The sequence below is a fragment of the Plodia interpunctella genome, chromosome 5 (assembly GCF_027563975.2).
Source record: "Plodia interpunctella isolate USDA-ARS_2022_Savannah chromosome 5, ilPloInte3.2, whole genome shotgun sequence".
NCBI lineage: Eukaryota > Metazoa > Arthropoda > Insecta > Lepidoptera > Pyralidae > Plodia > Plodia interpunctella.
Genome location: NC_071298.1, coordinates 8,522,572 through 8,533,974, shown reverse-complemented (window position 1 = coordinate 8,533,974; position 11,403 = coordinate 8,522,572). Strand labels below are relative to the sequence as shown.

The window sequence follows — 11,403 nt, the reverse complement described above, 5'->3', positions numbered from 1 at the left end:
TAGAAATTGCGTAGATAGATCTAATATCTTGTTTATTTCCATTCAAAATAAAATAGATTTAATCGGGCCACGGGACATAGGAATAAACTTTTGGCATTACTTCAAGGTTGGGACATACGAAATTCTGCGTCTTAGTTTGGCTTACAGGCAGATAAGTGCGTTGATCGGAACGGCAAGGGACGTCAACGGCCTGGTTGACGCAACTACGTGTGTGCACGTATTGTTAGCCAACGAGAGCCTTGAACTTCTATCAACACGTCGCACTGACAAGATACATTACTAACATGGAAGACAGGAAATCCTATATCTTCATTAGCTATTTCCTAGTCCAAAGAAAACAAACATGGCTTCCTTCCAAAATTAATTAAGTAGTAAGTACCTACAAAATTATTGTTTTTGTCCCAATATATAGTTACCTACTTAAATGTAAAATATGATGTAGCCTGTGAAAGTCGTGTTGAACTATTACCAGATAGAATATATTAATATCAGTGAGAATAGATTCTCCTTGATATTACCTAATATTCTAGCTGGTTTGCATTTAAAAACAACCTACAATACCTAAAGTAAACTTTAACCAATAAAATAAAATTTATACGGATATCTGCCGACTCAGGCCGTGAACTTTTGCGATAAAATTTATTCGCTTTCTTGATTTCGTTGCTCACGAAATATACCTAACTACCGGATTAATCAAGGCCGTTAAGAAATATATATAAAATTTTAAATAATATTTTAAAATATTGTGACCGACCGTTTAGCAACCACACTGATTAAAATTCTTCGATGACAAACAAACATAGGTATACAGTGGAAAGCATTTTGAAACTAATTAGGTACTAGGTATAAGTAGGATTTCCTACGTTCATGTTCCGGGACTAGAAAAGCGGATGCGCTTATCTCCGTTGATAAACTACAATGATATAATAGGTACCAAGAGTGGTTTTGCCATTAAATAATAATAAATTTTATATCCTTTAATTCATTTACGAATTTTTTTTACCATATTGTAGGTGCTTATTTATCGGTGAAAAGTTCGATATCAATGAACTAAAATTACCTACTTAATGACAGTTGGAGAAAGTTCAATTTTATCGTGCACCGTGCATTAGAACGCAAACATTTTTAAATTGCTGCAATCGGGTGCGCATCGAGCGAGTCGCAACAAATTGCAATACATGCTCACTCTGTGAGGGCGCAGGGAATTAGGCCGGAAAATTGTACACGGCCCCAACCCGTCCTTTCACATCCAACCAACAATTACTCATTCAATTGATTAAATGCGCAAACAATGCCATCAGATAATACTTAGACATCACAAATCACAATGCCCATATTGGAAACGTGACATATGCGGTTCGGTCAACTGTAAACCAGGCTGGGATTGTTTATTCGAGCGCGAAATGTCCCTTTGTCGCAGGGTCATAGGATTTTATATACCGTACATACATCTCCACATTTTCCGGGTCTTCGCGAGCCAATATTTGTTACTGCGCAGCAGACAGTGTGAACGGGACAGCTGTTTGTTATTGTTGCTTTCTTGCTCGCGCACCACGCTTCTTTGTTTGGCACAATATAAAGGCTGGTCATGAACGCGGCGCTCGAATTTAACAGAGTGCCGCCGTACACCTAGGCGCATTTGCGTTTCGGAGCGGTGGTAGATGAGCCAAGCATACGTGAATCCTTCAGCTTGTGAAAGACTTTCCTGTGACACGACCTGAGGTGACGTGAACTTGAGGAATTGTGCAGTGACTGTTGGTGATATTGTGCAGTGATGAGACCTCCGACAGAGTACGATGGAGGCGCCCGGGTGCCGGCCGAGGCGGAGGAGCCCGTGGATGCTAGGGCTCCGGCGATGATGATCTGCGCCAGGCTGGCTGGACGCGCCATTATCAGGGTGGTTGGAAGATGTGAGGACGCCCAGGAGAATAGTCAACTTGGTTAGTAAACCTTCAAATAAAAGGCTAACATACCAATAAAAGATCGATAAGTAGTAGATAAGTTTGAAACAAAACTTGCAAATAATATCAATTCTCTTGCAAATAAGGTCAATGACATTAAAAACAATCATAAGTACCTAATTGTTTTATCTGTCATCGCTTGTACAGAAAAAAAAACAGTCTTTCTTTTTGCAAGGCAAACAGTTGCACTGGCGCACCTTGAGTCGCGTTTCTAAACCTCCAAAAAATTAATTCAACAATTTACCTCCTTAATTAAAATCATTACAACGAACACGCCTAATTTGAGTAGCTAACCATCAATTAATTATAATACCGATAGCTTGAAGTCTGACGAACTATCCTAGAAATATTGTTTTCGTTTGTCGTTTGATCTTCTAAAAGTACCTATTTAGTCTAGGTGTATGCTTATCTTATCGGATATTACAAGATCTGTTTTACTGAATAAGAAGTAAGTAGGTGAACTTGATTAACTGTGCGAGAATGATAAAATTTGAGTTACATTAGATTACTAAACAAAGTGTCTAATTCCGGAGCGAAGGACAAAAAAACAATGACTATCAAGTATATGAGGATTGACACGGTGGCTTAGATTATAGAAATTACCTACTCTGTAGTAAGTAGGTACCTATTGGGAATACGATGTCTACGATGTTCTTCATTAAAATGGCCCCAGTAGCTAGAACTTCTCCAGATTACCTGTATTTAGTTAAAATAAGTATAGATATAAACCTCTTCAAACACGGAACCATTGTTTTGTTTACTAACAACGTGTTCAAACTTCAAAGATAGGTAAATTATTTCCACGCTTTGATAAGATATAAAGTATTTTATATTGCAAATTAGATTATAGATAACTAAACTAAATTACGTATTAAACTATATTTATACTTTGTAATATATAAAAATTAAAACTATCTTAGTAAAAAAACTGAAAAATAAACATTATGAAACAACTGGAAAAAAGCAGTACCAACGTATATAGAAAAATAGGTTCCTAATTCACTTTTGATTATTTAAATAGTTATAGGTAACTACGAGTTTGTTACGGCAATGGTTAAACGTTAATGGCATGTGTCTAAGCAATTATTATACTTGATTTAAACAAAAACTTATTCTACCCACGTAACTTTTTACATAAACTTATAACGTTAAGCAGATTCTACTTAATTTTTATTACCTACGAAACTAAAGAATAATAAGTTCTTATGAGTCATCCTAATATTATAAATGCGAAAGGAAGTTTGTTTGTTATGTTACTTTGTTACTCTTCACGCTTTATCTGCTCAACCACTCTTTTTGAAATTTTGCATAAGGAAAAAGACATTGGGTAACTTTCACCCCGGATAAATGACCGTTCCCGTGGGAAACTCACGCGGACGAAGCCGCGGGCAAAAGTTAGTTTTAATTATAAATCTTATTATTACCTGCTGAATTATAGGAACTTCAATCACATCACAACAACTAAGTAACTATAGGTAGCTTTAGCAACGATTCAGTTGCCCAATTTATTACAGCACATAGGTAACATTAGCCCCACTAGCCTCCCAATCCACGGCTATTCATCGAAATATATCATATCATTCATTGCAATAAGCGTTACGTGAGTTATGGATATCGCGGTTTCCTCATACACACACATTTCAGTTAATTAATCTACAGGTTCCGCATAAACGTTAAGTTACCTACTTACATATAGTGTTAACTTCGGAACAGGTGCACGTTTTCGCGCGAACTTCTTATGAAAATAATGGAAACATAAAAAGTACTTAACTAGTAGTAGGTAAGTACTTTTTAGTGTAATAACTGTATAGTTATTACACTAATACTATTGCAGTTTCACTTTTATCTTCTAAGATAAACTAATCAATGATTCTAATCGAAAATCACCATCAAGTTGCCCTCTCATTCATAAAAGTTAAAATATTATGTTTTGTCTTTATCTCACCCTTTAATTCTAAATCTGTTTTGTGTAGATTTTTCCTTTTTTATGAATAAGACAGTTGATGTCCACATGGAGCATGGCACAACTCTATCTTATTCTAACAATGTTGACGTAATGCGACGACAAATTGCAGTTATTAGAGCCATTCGCATAATCTTACACCAGTACGTAACGACTTTCTACCACTTTTTGTCACATTACGCGCCTTGTTACGGCTGATAATGTCGAGGAACCAGTAAAAGAAAATGATTTGTAATAATACCATCGAAATAGGAGTAGGTAGCTACTCCTAATAAGATTTCAGGATAAAAGTACTTGCCAAACTTTCGCGTTTCGATAACTATAGGTTACCGGATCAAAATAACCTTGTGGTTAGATTGTAAAATATATACCTAAGTGTCGCATCATCGGATGGGTAACCACGAGAGAAATATGCCTCATTTGCGCAACTGTAGTTTTTAATGAGTGCTCTGTTACCTTTCGTAAACGAAGATATCGCAAAAGTTGGGAAACGTGCCGAGGTCGGCTCGCTGGAGTATTGCTGGCCTTTGTTACACAGATTAATTTTATTTGTCTTAATTAATTCAAAAGTTTGTAAATAATCTGGTAGTTACATGTATAGCGCATGCCTTTCATCAGCTTATGAATAAATAAAAATATAAACTGGTAAATTATGAATGGAGATAAATATAATAATCGATTACCTAGGTATTTACTACTTAAATTCAAATTATACGTTCAAAAATAAATTGGAAAATCGATTTTCAATTTAAAATCTTGACGAGTCTGGCTGATGAAGAAAGGAAAATTTTACACGCAATTATTTTCTATAGTATAACTTGTTAACTACACTATTTCTTTTCATAAGAAAATAAAGTTTTTAACCTTCGTCGTCTAAATATAAAGACCATTCCCGGAAAATAAGCGAAGTCGTCATTGGTCAGACCGCTGTGTGATACCGTCTGTAAGGCGCAATTCCTAATATTAGATCGTGTTTTGGAAGCAAAATCTTTTTGCGCAGTTCAGTCAACTCATTACACTGAACTGGAAAGGCCTAATACTATTATTAAAAGGAAATCTGTTCATATCTGATTTTAAAAATACTACTTATAGATTTGGTTTTCTTATAGCGTAACTCCGTCGTCTTCTCTGGGAAAAGTTCGCAGTGGTCTTACTTTTCAAATTTCAGACTACCTAGTAAGTATTAGGATGAAAATTCCCAGTATCTCTTTAAAATTCGACTAAGTAGACTTAAATTAAATGCTTATATATAAACTAAATTTTTTTAAATAAGTAGCAGCCGAAACCACCCAGAACCCAGTTGGGTACTTTATTTTAATATGATATTTCTGATTTCGGTATAATATGCCTATTTATAAATGCAGTTCCCATAATTCTTTTACGTATGTTGAGATTGAAAATAATTATACCTAGTAACTATTTCTTAGCATTTTCCTTGAAATACCTATAGTATAAGGAGTCACGGAAGAACCCTTTGCACTTGGAACTATTGAACATAGTCATGAATGTGCTGACACGCGGAAGACGAATGGAAACAACTGTTGCGTACGTATTACATAGGTACATGTGATACATACTAACAACAACCCGTATCTGGAAAATAGTTGCCGAAAGTTTAAATAATTTCGATCATATAAATGGAAAAAAAAGATACCAATCGCCTGGAAGAATCCATAGTATCAAAACTACAATACTACTTATCGATTATTCTGCCTCAACTCGATAGTTTCAAAACAATCGATAGTTCAACTATTGCGAAACTATCGATATTCACTCAATAGTGGCCTATCGCCACTAATACACGCACACAATAAGTAATTATTATACTTATAACGTATAGAACATCTCGCAAACGTGCGTGTTATGACTTATGAACCGGTTGAACACACGTCGGCCTTTGTTGGCCATTTTAATCCATATAGGTACATAGTAGAAAAAACACAGAGGTCAGTCCACTCGCTGTAGACTTCCTTGTAAGATGGAGAATGACATGATTCATTATTATCCTTATCCTTAAGTATTATAAAACAAAGTTCACTGCCGCGTTTGTCTATCTGTTCGCTATAAACTCAAAAACAACTGCACGGACTTTCTTGCGGTTTTCACCAGAACAAGAAAAAACATATTTTAATCTAATTTTTTTAATAACTATAATGGAGTAATAGGAAAACAATTAAATAGTGAAAAAAATTGTCACAACACAGCTGACTATAACCTCAATTTTTGAAGTCGGGTATAAAAGCGTAGTTAGAAGCAAGTCGTTCCATTCTACTAAATGTGAAATCAGTTAATAGGTAGAGGTAGGCCTCTACCTACGTATCTTGTGAGGCTAAAAAAAGCTGAGTAAACGTCAACGTCAGCTGACTGTCAAACTTTGGTCAATTTTATGGACCTTTTATCAAATAGTAAATTAATATATGGGGCTTTTATTGTGTGGTGTGTGAGTGATTGTGAACTTGTGAAAGTTGATTGAATAGGTAACCATAATTTCACAACATTATATTCAATGATTTCGTAACAAATTTACATATTGGTGTATTTAAGACTTCATTTAAGTCATCCTATAAGCAAAGGTTTTGCACAATTGACTTTACTCCATACGACGTTGTGTTATGTCCAGAGGTGGTAGCTTTCCAATGGTTTTAAAAATAACTCAGTGCCCGTCGTGAGCACGGTTTTAGTCGACACCCAGCATTTTAGCAAACAACCATGGCTCTAGCGGTGACTCGCGTAGTTCTTCGATGTGAGGATGCACAGGAGTCACAAGCATTAGGTACGAATGTCTGTGTGTTTAGTTTTTGTAGCTTTTTATCTCACACATAATACTTTCAGCATTTAACCTACTACTGAACATGTAGATCTATGACGTAATCGTGATTTCTCTCCTTGACTCTCCAATAATAACAAAATTTTTGGAGCAAATTCTAGTTTTTGTTGAATATCTACTATAACTTGATTCAAGTCTAGTGAGTGGACACTCACTATTTATTGCATACCCTGTATTTAGTTGAATATTCATTGGGATTATAATTTACCTAAACATTTTTATTAGACATAATATATGATTATCAGTCCTATTTTTTCTACTTATATTTAAACTGTATTGATAATTTAATGTTTATTGAAATTAGTCCCTATTAAAAGTAATTATGATTTTATTTTATGTATTTCTTTGACCCATTTAATTGAATTAGTACATAATTCTAAAAACCTATTCTAGTCACAGCCAGAATACAACCAAAAAGCATAGAAAAGTAGAAATGGAATAATATGTATTATTAAAATGATTGTAATATTTCATTTCAGATTTGTCAGAATGCCAACTGATGCAGGTACCTGATGCAGTTTATCACCTCATGCGACACACAGAGCTCAAGAGCTGTGATCTCAGTGGAAATGTCATCACAAAAATTCCTCCAAAGTTTGCTGTCAAATTTAGTTTAATTACAGGTTAGTTTAGTTTAATTGATATACTGGTTTATAATTGTTAGAAATGAGAGGTAATATTAATGTTGGAGAAACCACAAACATTCTATTAAGTAAAGACCACAATATTTTATAAATAAAATTCCATTATAGTCAGAAACACATGCTGATTTACAAATATCAACTAAAATAGATCAACAAAAACACAATTTGAAATTAATGTTGTTAATTTTTTTTTTTTCAGAATTGAACCTATCAAATAACCAAATGGCGAAATTGCCGGACGAGCTTTGCACCCTGGAGTGTCTACAGCGACTCGACATCTCTCACAACACATTTGTGGCTCTCCCAAGCATTGCCTGCCAATGTCCCAGTCTCCACACCCTGTTGGCACACCACAACCAGATTATTGGTACTTGCTTTTTATCTAAATATTTCAAAAGGAGTGTGTTCACTGTGCATGATTTTTGTAAAAGAAAAATACAACCCTACTTGTTATTAGTTGTCCCTGGGGAACTCTCCCTTTTTGATATACCATAAGACTGGAAAATGCTAGTACAAAAATTATAAAGATAATACTTTAAAAATTAATTAATTAAGGTCACATATACTTCACCCCTGAATTTAAACCAAAGAAATCATTACAAGGTCAAATACCTTTGAGCAATTACTGCAATCAGTACTTCAAACAACAATTAAATTCCAATTAGGATGAGTAATTATCTATTTAAAATGTATAGGCGTTTTGATTTCCTCAAATTATGTGACCCCAATTCTTCCAATCTCTTCAAGGTCGTAACTTATTAGTTGTTAAAAGACAACATGTGAATAATATACTCATCTGTGCCATTTTTTTTTATTTCACATAGGCATTTTTCATTTTTGTTTCAGAGGTGGATGTCGACAGATTAGCAAGATCTCGCGCCCTTGAATATGTAGACCTTAGTGATAACCCCATACCCCCACGGACACACGAAGAACTGAAGCAGCTTTCGCGACCTTCAGTCACCGTCTCAGAGAGAGAGAAAGAAGATTGGGAGGAGGACCTATTAATATAGGAGGATATGTTTACGACTTGATTTGCATTCTGGGCCAGGTATGACGGCATCCAGTAGTTCATATCTGGCTTTTAAACGGGAGACTGCAATACTATGCCTTTGTATGACAAAACACTGGTCCTAACTCAGCTGTGATTTATCTCTGTGAATTGAGGACGATATCAACATATGCAGGGATTTTAATGATTGTGTGAAATGATAAAACTATAAAATAATAAGGCTTTAGTTTTCACAAATGTGTGCTCAAAACAAATGTGTACTTAATTAGCTTAATCAGTGTCAAGTTACATTTTGTTATAATAATTTTGTCATAAATAAATTGCATTATTTTTATAAGTATATGTATAATGTTTGGATGGTATTATGTTGATATATCTCACTTTATTGTATACTAGTCCATCATTAAGTAAGTGCAATGCTTTTTAGTAATTCCAGTTAGGAAACATCTATTAGATTAATTATAATTATATTGGGGCAACAAATGAAGTTGATGTTTTTATGAGGTGATATCTTGACTTCGATCATAATCGTGTTGCAAAAAAATAAGTTGCTATATTTTAAGCTCGCTTATCTATGTAATTAAATATGGTGACAAGTTGAAAACTTCTTTTTAAAAATAAAGATAAATAAAATATAAATACTACTAGTTCAATGATTGTGTTCACAAAAAAAAATTAATAAGTATTAGTCAGTCTCAAAATAAACTTTGCCTAAAATGTGAAGTAAACCTGTTGCCCGAAATATGTAAATGTGACTGACAAAATATGACTATTATTTTTACTCTTAAAGTACATTTCTAAAATGTATGCTATATGTATAGATATAAGATTTTGTGATGTGTTTTATAAAAAAAAATCTGCTATGAAATCAATTAAAAATTTTAAAATAACGATGGACAGGACATTTTATTTTTAATAGGGCATATTAAGCAAAGCTCAGCGCAGATGGCGCTACTAGTTATGATGTCCATATTTTAATGAGTCTTCACGTCTTTTCGACCGTTTACTGGCTCGAAAATTTTACAGCGTGAGGCGTATTCCATAGTTTTCGAAGTATTTTTATCTTATGGAAAACGATTTTTCCCCATATTTCGGCACCCGAATATGCTACATTGTTCTATATTTTCACAAACAAATGCTTACATAATGAAAGGATTAATAAAGTACTCAAAAATAAACGTTTTAATCGACATAGCAAAAGGCGGCAAAGCTTTTGTGTACCTAACATACTCTGGCGGGATAAATGTGCAGCAATACTCCCTATTCACGTCAATCATGTATTTTTTCTCTATGGTATAAAAAAAAAAATATATTTTACTTAGTAGTACTGGCTATCCAATACCAACTCATTTTAAGAAAAATATTACATTGAGATATTCACATGTCATAAAATGTTAGCTTACCATGGCATGTCATTTTAGGTAAAAAAATAAGATAATAGCTTATATCATCTAATCACAAAATAAAATTATGGCAGGTCATGGTGTAGACGATGACCCAAGTCTTAAAGGCCTTAGTCGATATTTTAACAGCCAAACCAATAGAGGTAGAGCTAATGTAAGTATGCCACACAACACTCATATCAACCTTCTTGTCTTGCAATAGTTGTTTATAAATAATATATTGAAGAATAATGATAAATGGCATGTCATTTTATACGGCGTGCATGCGGTTCTCGCTCTAGTGTAGGAGCAGATGGACAAAGGTTTGGTTCATATCCTACATAGGCGTAATAAATTATTGTACTCTCTAAGAGAGGTCAAAGTTTTTAAAACATTTTTTTTTTTAAATATTTTAAAATGCCATGATATGTAAGTAGCATAATTGTTGATTACAGACGGCAAAAGCAACATGTGCTGTATTAGCGACATATTATGTCTATAGAAAATTGTTTAAATCAAGTAAAAAGAAATGACTGTTATCATAACATAGGAAAATGGTACTTGTTCATTTAGGTAAGTATCTATAATACTATAGTACTAGTATTAGTATGTATAATACTAGCTGCATCATACTACCTGCTATGTAATCTGCGTAGTTTTAAATACTGTGAGTGAAAACCTACAATTGCCATCTATTTTTTGAAGCGTCATTAACTATTAGACTTTTTGACCAAATCTTACGCGAATCGCGTACTTTCGGGATAAATAGTACCCTTTGTAAGTTACTACCTCTAGTGGGTCCGAAGGATGCCGTAACCCCCTCAGCAGCTCAGAACCGTAGCAGGCAAATAACTGCAGGAATCGGTTGGACTCGCGTTCGATAAAATTTGGTCCTTCGGCGGGCGACAGTGATTCTACTGCACAAAGTTAGTTGAGAACAGTTTAGTTTATTATATAGTGTGCAATTGTCGGAACTTCGTTTTGACTTCTACTTCAATATTATCATATCTAGTGAATTTTGCCAGCACTGGTCAAGAAGGCACTATCCATCTTACCGAAATAGGTATTTTGTAAATTGTCAGATCCAGTCAGGTGATAGGTACTTATTTAGGTTTTTATAATCTATTCAGTCTGATTACAATTACACGTTAATTTACAGGTGGCTTGACTATCTTCTGCCGCTTATATGATGTGAGTGACTGTATAATACCTAAGTACCTATATCCATTGTGATGAAAATAATAATATACCTAACAATTTTGTGATTATTTTGTTAATGTCACGTATTATAGAAGTACTTATGACATTCAAAATGTATTTGATTTTTATTCCTATCAGAATGTATCTGAATCATACACACACCACATCAAAAATGTTACATTTTGAATATGTTTAGGCCCGAATGTGTTTTGTACGTGTACATTCAAAGTGCTCCACTTAAATTCGAATATTTTTACTATCATACTCTCATAGGAAGCTATCGTGACAAGCATCGTGGTAAGTGTGCAGTGCGGAAAATTAAGGTATTTACCTTAATTTTATCTAGTTGGTTTATCTATAAATTTCTTGTAGTTGTTGTTGATTAATATATCGATATCGATTTCATGTTTGGCA

The 11,403-nt window shown here is 34.1% G+C and overlaps 1 protein-coding gene across 2 annotated transcripts; it reads left to right on the top strand.

Moving 5' to 3' along the window:
- The first annotated feature begins 1,597 nt into the window (after positions 1-1,597).
- Positions 1,598-9,297, top strand: Sclp (sclp). 2 transcript variants are annotated; one of them, XM_053745416.2, is made up of 4 exons: positions 1,598-1,940; positions 7,231-7,374; positions 7,595-7,762; positions 8,242-9,297. In XM_053745416.2, exons 1-4 carry the CDS (start codon positions 1,775-1,777, stop codon positions 8,406-8,408), a joined length of 645 nt encoding a protein of 214 aa, XP_053601391.1. In that variant the 5' UTR covers positions 1,598-1,774; the 3' UTR covers positions 8,409-9,297. The 2 variants fall into 2 exon arrangements, with proteins under 2 accessions (XP_053601391.1, XP_053601392.1); XM_053745417.1 differs by lacking the exon at positions 1,598-1,940 and adding an exon at positions 6,292-6,697.
- The last annotated feature ends 2,106 nt before the right edge of the window (positions 9,298-11,403 follow it).